The sequence below is a fragment of the Aquarana catesbeiana genome, linkage group LG01 (genome assembly GCF_042186555.1).
Source record: "Aquarana catesbeiana isolate 2022-GZ linkage group LG01, ASM4218655v1, whole genome shotgun sequence".
Taxonomy (NCBI): domain Eukaryota; kingdom Metazoa; phylum Chordata; class Amphibia; order Anura; family Ranidae; genus Aquarana; species Aquarana catesbeiana.
The window spans coordinates 732,340,869-732,353,483 of NC_133324.1; the positions used below are offsets into that span (position 1 = coordinate 732,340,869).

The window sequence follows — 12,615 nt, forward strand, 5'->3', positions numbered from 1 at the left end:
ACTGGGAGTAGAGAGAGATTTCTCTTCCTGTTCATTAGGAACAGCAGAGCTCTCTCTACTTCCCTGACAGAACTGGGATCTGTCTGTTTACACTGACAGATCCCAGTTCTGGCTCTCTGAATAGCGATCGTGGGTTGCCAGGAGACATCTCAACTGCCGGCCACGCGCATCGGCTCAGGCGTCACGCCACGGGCACGTACGTGCGCCCCCTGTAGCTCTTAAAGCTGCCGACATATACCTACAGTGGTTTGCGCAGCCGTGCCAACCTGCCGCAGTATAATGGCGGCGGCTGGTTGGCAAGAGGTTAAAGTAGTTGAAAAACCTTACATATACCCAGTGAAGTGACTAGTCTCAGGTGATACACGGAGATGAAACAGATCCTCCTATATACATTGTACCTGTTTATCTGCAGTCATCTCTTTTCTGCATCTGTTCAAAGTCCAGAATTTATAATGCTTGTCTGATCTTCAGAAAATAGGGGGCGGAAAGCTGAAATTACACTCTGCAAGTTTTCTCTTGGTGTCAGGAAAACTTTTCAGAAGTTATTCATGCTGATAGCATAGGAATGCAGCAGACAGAAATTACACTTAGTGCTCTTAAAGTGTTACTAAACCCAGGACCATGCATTCACTATATCTGGTCTCCCACAGTACACAGAACATGGAAATGCAATCATTTTATAAATATAAACTGCTAAATACCTTTTCTCATCAGCAGTTAGAGCAGTCTTGTGACTTCTATCAGTGTCCAGCTAAACACTGGTTAAGGCTTGTAGGAGTAGTTTTCTGTCTGGGCAGTGCTGATTGGCCCTGTGATGATCACATGCACTTTCCCAAGAAAAAAAAACTTCTCTAGCAATACACACTAAACTGAGCATGTGCAGCCTGACTCCATAGACTCTGTGTTATCAGGAAATTATCAGGGGACAATGGAAGGTGGGGAGTATCAAAGAAGCCAGGATAAAGCAGCCTTTTTACACAATGCGGAGGTTTAACCCCGTCCACAGTAAGTATAACAGGCATGCTTTACTGCATATACAGACTGATTTTACTGTTGTGTGTTTAGTAACACTTTAACCAGTTAAAGACCGCACATCGCATATATACTGCGGCAGGGCGGCTCTATTGCGTGAAACAACGTACTTGTTGTTTCATGCAATAGATAGTGTGGGCACGCTGCACGCCGCAGGAACACGTGCGGGGGTCGAGTGGACGCGATGTCCGTCGGCCACCCGCGATCGCTTCACAGAGAGGCAGAACAGGGATCTGCCTATGTAAACAAGGCAGATCGTCATTCTGACAGGGGACAACACTGAAATCGTCTGTTCCTAGTAATCAGGAACAGAGATCTCTGGGCTGTCCCAGTGAGGCCATCCCCCCACACAGGTAGAACACACACTGAGGGAACACAGTTAACCCTTTGATCGCCCCTAGTGTTACACCTTTCCCTGCCAGTGTCATTTATACAGTGATCAGTGCATTTTTTTAGCACTGATCACTGTATTGGTGTCACTGGTTCCCAAAAAGTGTCACATACGGTCAGATTTGTCCGCCGAATGTCGCAGTCCCGCTAAAAATCACAGATCACCGCCATTATTAGTAAAAACAATAAAATAATTAAAAGTCCATAAATCTATACCATATTTTGTAGACGCTATAACTTTTGAGCAAACCAATCAAAATACGCTTATTAGAGAGTAGAATACATATTGGCCTAAACTGGTGAATCAATAAGTCGCGCTACAAAATGACAACTGGCAAATGCCTAAAAAAGCCTCATAAAAATACGGGGATAAATAATAATAACTGAATAAATGAATATTATAAATGAATATTATAAGAGTGCTGAGCAATACAAATAGACACTTTGAGGTTAAACCAAACTACATGCTATTAGTTAGGTGGGACACAGAAAGCAATGACTATGTCCATGTGAAAAAACGCAATATTAAAAACCAAATCAATAACAAGTGAATATCTCCAATAACTTGGAAGAAAAATATTGTGACAAATCTATAAAAAAAAAAAAAAAAAGGTATAGCGTGATACGTAAGGAAAAAAATAATAATAACAATATTCCCAAAAAAAAGTCCGTGGTTCAGCAATTAAGAGATTAAGTAATTAAGAGACCATCTCCATCCGGTAAGAGGCAGACATTTTTTTCAAGAGGTGGAGGTCTTTCTACGCACTCTACTTTTCACCACAGGAAGATTTTGTTTTATTATTCACAGAGCACTTGGAGACAAGCCATTTTTGTGTAATTTAATTTAACACGGATGGACTTTTAACATTATTGCTGAACCACGGACTTTTTTTTGGGAATATTGTTATTATTATTTTTTTCCTTACGTATCACGCTATACCTTTTTTTTTTTTTTTTTTTTTTTATAGATTTGTCACAATATTTTTCTTCCAAGTTATTGGAGATATTCACTTGTTATTGATTTGGTTTTTAATATTGCGTTTTTTCACATGGACATAGTCATTGCTTTCTGTTTCCCACCTAACTAATAGCATGTAGTTTGGTTTAACCTCAAAGTGTCTATTTGTATTGCTCAGCACTCTTATAATATTCATTTATAATATTCATTTATTCAGTTATTATTATTTATCCCCGTATTTTTATGAGGCTTTTTTAGGCATTTGCCAGTTGTCATTTTGTAGCGCGACTTATTGATATATCTAATATTTATGGTTTACTACTTTTTTAGTCGCAGCTTGTATTAATTAGTGTAAGCGCAATTTTTGTTTTTACCTAAACTGGTGAATACATTTGTTTTTTTATATATTTTTTGGATATGTATTATAGCAGAAAGTAAAAAATATTGTTTTTTTGTTTTTTTAAATTGTCAGTCTTTTTATGTTTATAGCGCAAAAAACAAAAATCACAGAGGATGAAATACCACCAAAAGAAAGCATCAATTTGATTTGGGTACAGCGTCGCAAGCCCGCGCAATTGCCAGTTAAAGTAACGCAGTGCAGCATCGCAAAAAATGGCCTTGTCATTAAGATGGTAAATCCTTCTAGGCAAGAAGGGGTTAATTGAGACAAGTGCATACTATAGAAGGATATGCTTTGTTTATATTTCATGTCTGAGGTTTACAACCATTTAAAGTTCTCTAAAGAGAACACATTTTAAGGTTAGAACAAAGGAGGCTTAACTTTAGATTGAAGAAAGGGTTCTTTATTGTTAGAGCAGTAAAATCTAAAATTTCTCCCCCAGGAAGCTATGAGAGAATAAAAATCACACACACACATAGATTGAACTCGATACCTGTGCCTATGCCTCAATACCTGTGCCTATTTTTCAACCTTTTAAACTATGTAACTAATGTCCTGATTTTTTTTATTCCAACATACCACGTATGATACAAATATTAACATACTGTATACTAACTGGTTTCTGTAAGTGCAGTGGATATAAAAAGTCTACACACCCCTGTTAAAATGTCAGGTTTCTGTGATGTAAAAAAATGAGTCAAAGATAAATCATTTTAGAACCTTTTCCACCTTTAAAGCGGGGTTCCACCCAAATTTTGAACATTATCTCTATGCATTCTCTTCCTTGCCTAGATGCTGACATGCTGTGTAAAAAAATTTAAATCGCCGTAATTACCTTTTTTTTTCTAATCTTCTTAGCACTTCCTGGTTTTCCTCCCATGGGAGTAGGCGTGTTTCTAGCCTCTCCCAGACCTCCCACAGTCCCCTGGGAGCTAGTCTCAGGCTTCCCAGCATGCATTGTGCAACAGCGTCATCACAACATCTCTGCTCCCAGCATTCACAGCATCCAGGAAATACATGCTTGTGGGCTTCAAATGCCCACAATGAAGATGGAAACCGCCTTCAGTGAATTTTATAAGTTATTCTTTACAACGAAATCGGACACAGGCGGACTTATTACACAGAACATGTGAGTAGATAATCATGAGAAGAAAAGTTTGTGAAAGAACTCCAAAAAAAAAAAACGATAGATAGGTGGACCCCCGCTTTAATGTGACCTATAAACTGTGCAACCCAATTGAAAAAAAAACTGAAATTTTTTTTTGGGGGGGGTAAAAATTAAAATATTCCCCCTATAACTGGGGATGTACCTGTGTTCAGAATTGAGCAATCACATTCAAACTCATGTTAAATAGGAGTCAGTACACACCTGCCATCATTTAAAGTGCCTCAGATTATCCCCAAATAAAGTTCAGCTGTTCTAGTGGGTCTTTCCTGTCATTTTCTTAGTCGCATCCTACAGCAAAAGCCATGGTCCGCAGAGAGCTTCCAAAGCATCAGAGGGCTCTCATTATTAAAAGGTATCAGTCAAGAGAAGGGTACAAAAGAATGTCTATGGCATTAGATATACCATGGAACACAGTCCTCATCAAGTAGAGAAAATTGGCACAACGGTGACATTAACAAGAACTAGACGTCACCCCAAAATTGATGAAAAGACAAGAAGAAAACTGGTTAGGGAGGCTGGAAAGAGGCCTACAGCAACATTAAAGGAGCTGCAGGAATATCTGGCAAGTACTGGCTGTGTTTTACATGTGACAACAATCTCCTGTATTCTTCATATGTCTGGGCTATGCTGTAGAGTGGCAAGATGGAAGCCTTTTCTTACGAAGAAAATCACCCAAGCCCAGCTAAATTTTGCAAAAACACATCTGAAGTTTCTCAAAAGCATGTGGGAAAATGTGTTATGGTCAGATGAAACCAAGGTTGAATTTTTTGGCCATAATTCCAAATCTGGCGCAAAAAACAACACTGCATATCACCAAAAGAGGACCATACCCACAGTGAAGCATGGCGGTGGCAGCATCATGTTTTGGGGCTGTTTTTCTTCAAATGGAACAGGAGCCTTAGTCAAGGTAGAGGGAATTATAAACATCCAAATCAACGAAGAAATTACTTCACCAGAAGAAGATTAAAGTTTTGGAATGGCCCAGCCAGAGCCCAGACCTGAATCCAATTGAAAATCTGTGGGGTGATCTGAAGAGGGCTGTGCACAGAAGATGCCCTCGCAATCTCACAGATTTGGAGTGTTTTTGCAAAGGAGAGTGGGCAAATATTGCCAAGTCAAGTTGTGCCATGCTGATAGACTCATACTGAACAAGACTGAGTGCTGTAATAAAATCAAAAGGTGCTTCAACAAAGTATTAGTTTAATGCCGTGTACACACGATCGGAAATGCCGCCAGCAAAAGACCGATGTGAGCTTTTGGTTGGAAAATGTGACCGTGTGTATGCTCCATCAGACTTTTGCTGGCGGAATTCCAGCCAGCAAAAGATTGAGAGCAGGTTCACTATTTTTCGGTCGGAAAAAGTTCCTATCCGAAAATGCGATCGTCTGTATGCAATTCGGACGCGCAAAAAATCACGCATGCTCGGAAACAATTCAACGCATGCTCGGAAGCATTGAACTTCATTTTCTTGGCTCGTCGTAGTGTTGTACGTCACTGCGTTCTTGATGGTCGAAAGTTCAGAAAACTTTTGTGTGACCGTGTGTATGCAAGGCAAGCTTGAGCGGAATTATGTCAGAAAAACCATCCAAGTTTTTTCGGACGGAAATTCCGCTCGTGTGTACGAGGCATTAGGGTGTGCACACTTATACAACCATATTATTTTAGTTTTTTATTTTTACTTCCCTCCACCTAAAAGATTTCAGTTTGTTTTTCAAGTGAGTTGTACAGTTTATAGGTCACATTAAAGGTGGAAAAAGTTCAGAAATGATGTATCTTTGTCTCATTTTTTTACATCACAGAAACCTGACATTTTAGCAGGGGTGTGTAGACTTTTTATATCCACTGTATACTTTTTTACATTTCTCATTTGCTCTTTCTAACAAAAAGAGAAACTGTTTAACATCATCAAACTTTCTATGTGTCTTGAAGATAAAGTAATCTATCTTGCAGTGTGCAATTTTAGTCCAGAGCTGTCCAAGACCATCTGAGTGCCTGCTTCAGTGTGTTTGGGTGGTGCCAGCGGGGGGGGGGGTCTGGCGGGAGCAGTGCCCGAGCGTGTCGTGTGATGTAATGGTGCAAGGGACCCGAGTGGAGCGTCCAGAGCCGAGTGTGCGCGTCTGCAATGCAGGAGCAAATCAAGCCCGGAAAGGGACTGTCAGTGCTGTTTGGACTGCAGTGGACTGTGGGGACCACATGGCATGGAGAGAGGCTGACTCAGGAGGGGACGTGTTGTGTCGGTGAGGTGTCATCATCATCTGTACTGCTACACACTGCTGTCAGTGTCACTGTGAGAGTCAGTTTCATGTGTGTGTGCCTGTCCATTCTAATTTCTTGCCCTCCTGAGTCCTGTCCCTGACCTACTTATTTATTATATCAAAAATAAAGTAGGACATTTGTTTTTTGTTTTAATATCTACTTTAAATCACATTGTTAATTGCATGTTGTACTTTTTTTTTTCTTTTTCAAATTGAGTAAAGTGCTAAATTATTGCTTAGAAGCAAAAAGTAATAATCAGCTGTACTAAACAAATTAAATCTCTTTAAGCTTGCTCTTTTGGTTTGCTAGGCTGTGTCGGGAAACCACTTTTTACACTGACAGAAGGAAGGTAATTGCAAGACATCATTGGTGTACTTTAAACATGTGGAGGAATATAAAAGGAGTACTCAAGCTTTCTCAAGAGATGCATAACCAGCTGTTTTACCTTCAAAGACTCTCTGGTATGGAGTTTTAATGCTGCTGTAAAAGAACTTAAGAGACAATTAAGACCTGCAGTAAAACTACTATATGCTGTACCAATAAATACCATAGACTAGAGAGTAGACAAAGTGCCCTGTGAACAGATAAAAGGAAGACCACACAACTGTGAAAATATTATTAGGGATGCCATATGAGCATGGCAAGGGGAACATTTGTTTAGCCTCCAAACACCATGTGGCAACGAGATCTGGAGGACTGAGAAAAGAATTTAAAAGAACAGGCATGAAGAGGAAATAAAAAGAAAAAAAGGAAAACCGTGCTTATGTGCCAAAAAAAACTAAAATATAGTTGATCAGAGCTGCAGACACACTATCGAATATTTATCATAGCATAATAACATGTGCAAATAAAGTGTTGCGCTACACAGATAAAAACACATAAATGCAAAAAACAGAAACAAATATGAATATGAAATCATATTAAAATGAATGTGAAATTATATACAGTGGGGACAGAAAGTATTCAGACCAACTTACATTTTTCACTCTTTGTTATATTGCAGCCATTTGTTAAAATCATTTAAGTTCATTTTTTTCCTCATTAATGTGCACACAGCATCCCATATTAACAGAAAAACACAGAATTGTTGATATTTTTGCAGATTTATTAAAAAAGAAAAACTGAAATATCACATGGTCCTAAGTATTCAGATCCTTTGCTCAGTATTTAGTAGAAGCACCCTTTTGATCTAATACAGCCATGAGTCTTTTTGGGAAAGATGTAACAAGTTTTTCACACCTGGATTTGGGGATCCTCTGCCATTCCTCCTTGCAGATCCTCTCCAGTTCTGTCAGGTTGGATGGTAAACCTTGGTGAACAGCCATTTTTAGGTCTCTCCAGAGATGCTCAATTGGGTTTAAGTCAGGGCTCTGGCTGGGCCATTCAAGAACAGTAACGGAGTTGTTGTGAAGCCACTCCTTCATTATTTTAGCTGTGTGCTTAGGGTCATCGTCTTGTTGGAAGGTAAACCTTCGGCCCAGTCTGAGGTCCTGAGCACTCTGGAGAAGGTTTTCGTCCAGGATATCCCTGTACTTGGCCGCATTCATCTTTCCCTCGATTGCAACCAGTCATCCTGTCCCTGCAGCTGAAAAACACCCCCACAGCACGATGCTGCCACCACCATTCTTCACTGTTGGGACTGTATTGGACAGGTGATGAGCAGTGCCTGGTTTTCTCCACACATACCGCTTAGAATTAAGGCCAAAAAGTTCTATCTTGGTCTCATCAGACCAGAGAATCTTATTTCTCACCATCTTGGAGTCCTTCAGGTGTTTTTTTTTAGCAAACTCCATGCGGGCTTTCATGTGTCTTGGAGGAGAGGAGAGGCTTCTGTCGGGCCACTCTGCCATAAAGCCCCGACTGGTGGAGGGCTGCAGTGATGATTGACTTTCTACAACTTTCTCCCATCTCCCAACTGCATCTCTGGAGCTCAACCACAGTGATCTTTGGGTTCTTCTTTACCTCTCTCACCAAGGCTCTTCTCCCCTGAAAGCTCAGTTTGACTGGACGTCCAGCTCTAGCAAGGGTTCTGGTCGTCCCAAACGTCTTCCATTTAAGGATTATGGAGGCCATTGTGCTCTTAGGAACCTTAAGTGCAGCAGAAATTTTTTTGTAACCTTGGTCAGATCTGTGCCTTGCCACAATTCTGTCTCTGAGCTCTTCAGGCAGTTCCTTTGACCTCATGATTCTCATTTGCTCTGACATGCACTGTGAGCTGTAAAGTCTTATATAGACAGGTGTGTGGCTTTCCTAATCAAGTCCAATCAGTATAATCAAACACAGCTGGACTCAAATGAAGGTGTAGAACCATCTCAAGGATGATCAGAAGAAATGGACAGCACCTGAGTTAAATATATGAGTGTCACAGCAAAGGGTCTGAATACTTAGGACCATGTGATATTTCAGTTTTTCTTTTTTAATAAATCTGCAAAAATGTCAACAATTCTGTGTTTTTCTGTCAATATGGGGTGCTGTGTGTACATTAATGAGGAAAAAAAATAACTAAAATGATTTTAGCAAATGGCTGCAATATAACAAAGAGTGAAAAATTTAAGGGGGTCTGAATACTTTCCGTCCTCACTGTATGTGCCCATTAGTGAATAATCCACATAAAAAAACAGTCCACAAAGTGAAAATAGCCAAGACAATCTTCCATACAAGTAAGTGATCATAGAGATCCAACACCACCACTTCTTGGGGAGAACCTTAACAGCACAGATGTAAGCTTACCGAAAAGCAATGACCCTGTAACTAAAGAAAAGTCAATAAAGGCTCATGGCAAAACTATCATCTGGAAAATGTCACTTCCACTGGCGGTGTTTGGAAACAGCAATATCCTGTATATCCTCCTCATCTCAACATCCAACCGACACTCAGAGGGGCATAGGAGAAACAAATGAACCGCATAGCATAAAAACCCTTTAAAAATCGTTTACAGTATTAAGACTTAAAGTAAATCCTCACATATACCCAGTGAACACTCAGATAATACAAATAAACAAATCTCCCTACATAAGTCTTACATGCATATCCGCTGTCTTCTGCTTTATATACTGTTTAGAAAGTGCACGTCCTGTGAATTGACCAGCTCTTTGCTAACCTATTTATAGCACCTGCCCTGACACAAATTTCAGGCTGGTTTTATCACAGTTGACATAGAACTTGTCAGAAGTTATCAGGCTGATAACAGAAGAATGGAGCAGGAGAAAGCCACGGGACTTAGTGATTTGAATAGATATAGGGAAAAACTACAGATATATGTGCCCAGCTCAAATTTCATTAATCCAGTTTCCATCCACTTTAAAAATGCACTCACAATATATAAAATCAATTTGTGCAATACAAGAAGTGTCCACTCGGCATATATGGAATTTTTACTGTGACTTTCAGTTTGTGCAATGACATTACTACGCTTTTCGTTACAAATTACTTCTTCCAGGACACAGGCACAATGCTGCATCACAACTGTAAATACCCAACTCATTGTTGCCAAGTCTTGTTTTGAGCTGCCAGGCAGAAGAGATTCACGCCTCATTGTAAAACTGACCACGATGGCTGTGACTGCCACATGATGGCAAAAGGTGAAAAATAAAACAGAGGCTATATGCAAGGGATTTTGAATAAAAAAGAGAAGGGTTTTCTACTTTTCCACTGGTTCCCCGTACCCCAATTATGTACTATTTCCTGAAGGTACATAAAAAACCTGTTTGCCCCCCAGGACATCCCATCATCAGCTGCATTGATTCTGTTACGTCCCAGGTGGGCAAATATATAGGTTACTATCTTCAACCATTGGTTAATAATATACCATCTTACATAAAGGATACTAGATATGCCATCAATCTTATAAGTAATCTTGAATATAAGGAAGGTAAGTGGTTAGTAATTGCAGATGTAACATCCTTGTATAAAATGATACCACATGATTTAGATTTTTCAGCTGTATCCTACTACCTAGAGAATGCTCCAAATCTCCCTATATGCCAGAAATAGTTAATCAAGGATCTTCGTAAGTTTGCAGTCACCGATAATTATTTCTTCTGCATGGCAGCTCAAAACGAGGCTTGGCAACATTGTGTTGGGTATATAAGGCAATGAAATAGCATGTCACCCATGCCCTGGAAGAAGTCATTTGTGATGAAACACGTAGGTGAAGCGGTGTGCTGTTGTCATTGCGTAAACCAATGGTCACGATGATGGTTTTACCATGAGCCTTCATTGAGTGCTCTTTAGTTACAGGGTCATTACCTTTTGGCAAGCTTAAATCTGTACTTTCAAAGTGGTGGTTCTCCCCAGGAAGTGGAGTGGTGGTCACTTACCCGTATAGAAGATTGTCTTGGTTATTTTCACTTCATGAACTGTTTTCACGTGGACTATGTACTAATGGACAATTTTATGCAATTTCACATTCTTTTTTATATGATTTCATATTCATACTTGTTTCTTTTTTTTTATTTATGTGTTTTTTATTCGTGTAGCCCAACACTTTATTTGCACATGAAGAAGAAATTAAAAAAGAAAAGAAGTGTCAGTTTAAAGCAAATCCATGCTCTTTTTGGCTATAAACAATCGATAGGTGCAAGATAGTCCACCTGCCTCTTAGTGCCTACACACAGAGGCACCCCACTAACCATTAATATTGAGAATGCTGTTGCTATAATAGGCTCATTTACACTTTCTGTGTCATCTGAACCAGGGTGGATCACTCTTTGAAGGTGAAACAGCAGGTTATTCAGCTCTTGTGAAAGCTTGAGTTCACTTTTTTTATTTTTCTCCATATGTTTAAAGTACACTTAGATGTCATGCAATTACCTTAATTCCACCAGCGTAAATAGTGGTTTCCCAGCACAGCCTAGCAAAGCAAATGGGCAAGCATGAACAGATTTCATTTGTTTAGCATATGTGGCCTCCTTACCATCTGTTTTAACTCCTAAGAATCTACACCATGAGACAACTGATGCAATTGTGTGCATTTGCAGTGTGGTCCTATTCAGTTGAATGGGTTGCACTCAGTATAGCATTGTAAACATATAGTGATTGTGGCATGTGTACATCCCTATACACTGCCTTTGCAGCTAAAGGAGAGCAATTGGGGGAGGTAAAAATGCAGCTAAACCATATGTTTTTACCATGTCCTAACTGCAAGTGTAAACAAAGCTTTAAAGAAAACAGATTAGATCTCTTCTTGCTGCTGTGCAGCCTGTCTCTGCTGCCATGCTCATCAGTTTATTGACTGCATGGGGGTCGCTTCTTGCCAATAGGGAGAAAAGGAAAGTAGTAAGAGTCATGCTATCATGAGACATCTGTTTTTCTTTTTCTAATACAGCTTTGGGGCCATATTTGGTCAATGATCTCAGCTAGTGTCAACGACCAATTTGCTGACATTCAGCAGCTGGCCGGGGAGCTGCAACAGAAGTCCGATGGGAGAGAATTGTCATAACGCATGTCACTGTATTTTGAAAAACAACACTTGGGTGTGTGCAGAATATAATCACCATCTTGCAATACTTCTTAAGTGTCCTTAATTAAGCCTATAAGATGGAGAACAGGCACAAACAGTTCTTGATAATTCCAACATTTCCCTCCTCTTACCTCCTCATTGGCTGTTCGCCCGTTCATTGAAAACCGAACATTATGGGCCGTTCGCGCCAAATTCGAGCGGCGCCTAATGGCCCATAATCCCGCAGTGCATTGCTGTATGATGACCTGCATGCTTTGGCCAATCACAGCGCCCTCAGCTAAGAGAGCCATAATTGGCCAAAGGCAGGGTGCCTTTTGCCAATCATGGCTCAGGGGGACTAAGTCCATGCCCCACACTATATAAGGCCGCCTGCACGTCGGCCTCGTATAGTGTGTCGCTGGCGTGGATGGAGAGAGAGTGTCATTTAGACTGAACAGGCAGGCAGATTATTCAGTTATAGCTGCAGTGTATTTAATATATATATATACAGTCAGTCTTGTATATATAAATATCCACTGTATCCAGTTTAGCTAGATCTGACTGCAGTCCATTCCTGGTGTACTGTTTCTAATATACTTCAGGTGATTCAGTTAGCTGCAGTGTATTTAATATATATATACAGATAGTCTCATATATATATATATATAAATATACAGTATATATATATAAATATACAGTATATATATATATATATATATATATATATATATATATATATATTTGGTTGAAGCCCTATGGCCGATACAGATACGAACAACATAAACTTATGATAAGACTTACAACATGAAATGGACCTGAAGTGTGCCTTGGTCTGATGGCCGGCATACCAAAATAAGGGGGCATACCCAAGATTAGAAATGAATATTGTGAAAGAGAAATGATTGAGAAATGCCCTAAAAGGGGATGGGAGGGTGGGTATCGCGCACAGGAAACTGACAAAGACCACAGGC

The 12,615-nt window shown here is 39.9% G+C and overlaps 1 protein-coding gene across 1 annotated transcript in view; it reads left to right on the plus strand.

The window, feature by feature from the left end:
• The window catches only part of LOC141127644 (uncharacterized), a 153,348-nt gene extending 141,704 nt beyond the window's left edge, over positions 1 to 11,644 (plus strand). The window contains exon 2 of the mRNA XM_073614330.1: positions 11,531 to 11,644. Within this exon, the coding sequence (XP_073470431.1) occupies positions 11,531 to 11,644 (114 nt within the window). The remainder of the gene's footprint in view (positions 1 to 11,530) is intronic.
• The last annotated feature ends 971 nt before the right edge of the window (positions 11,645 to 12,615 follow it).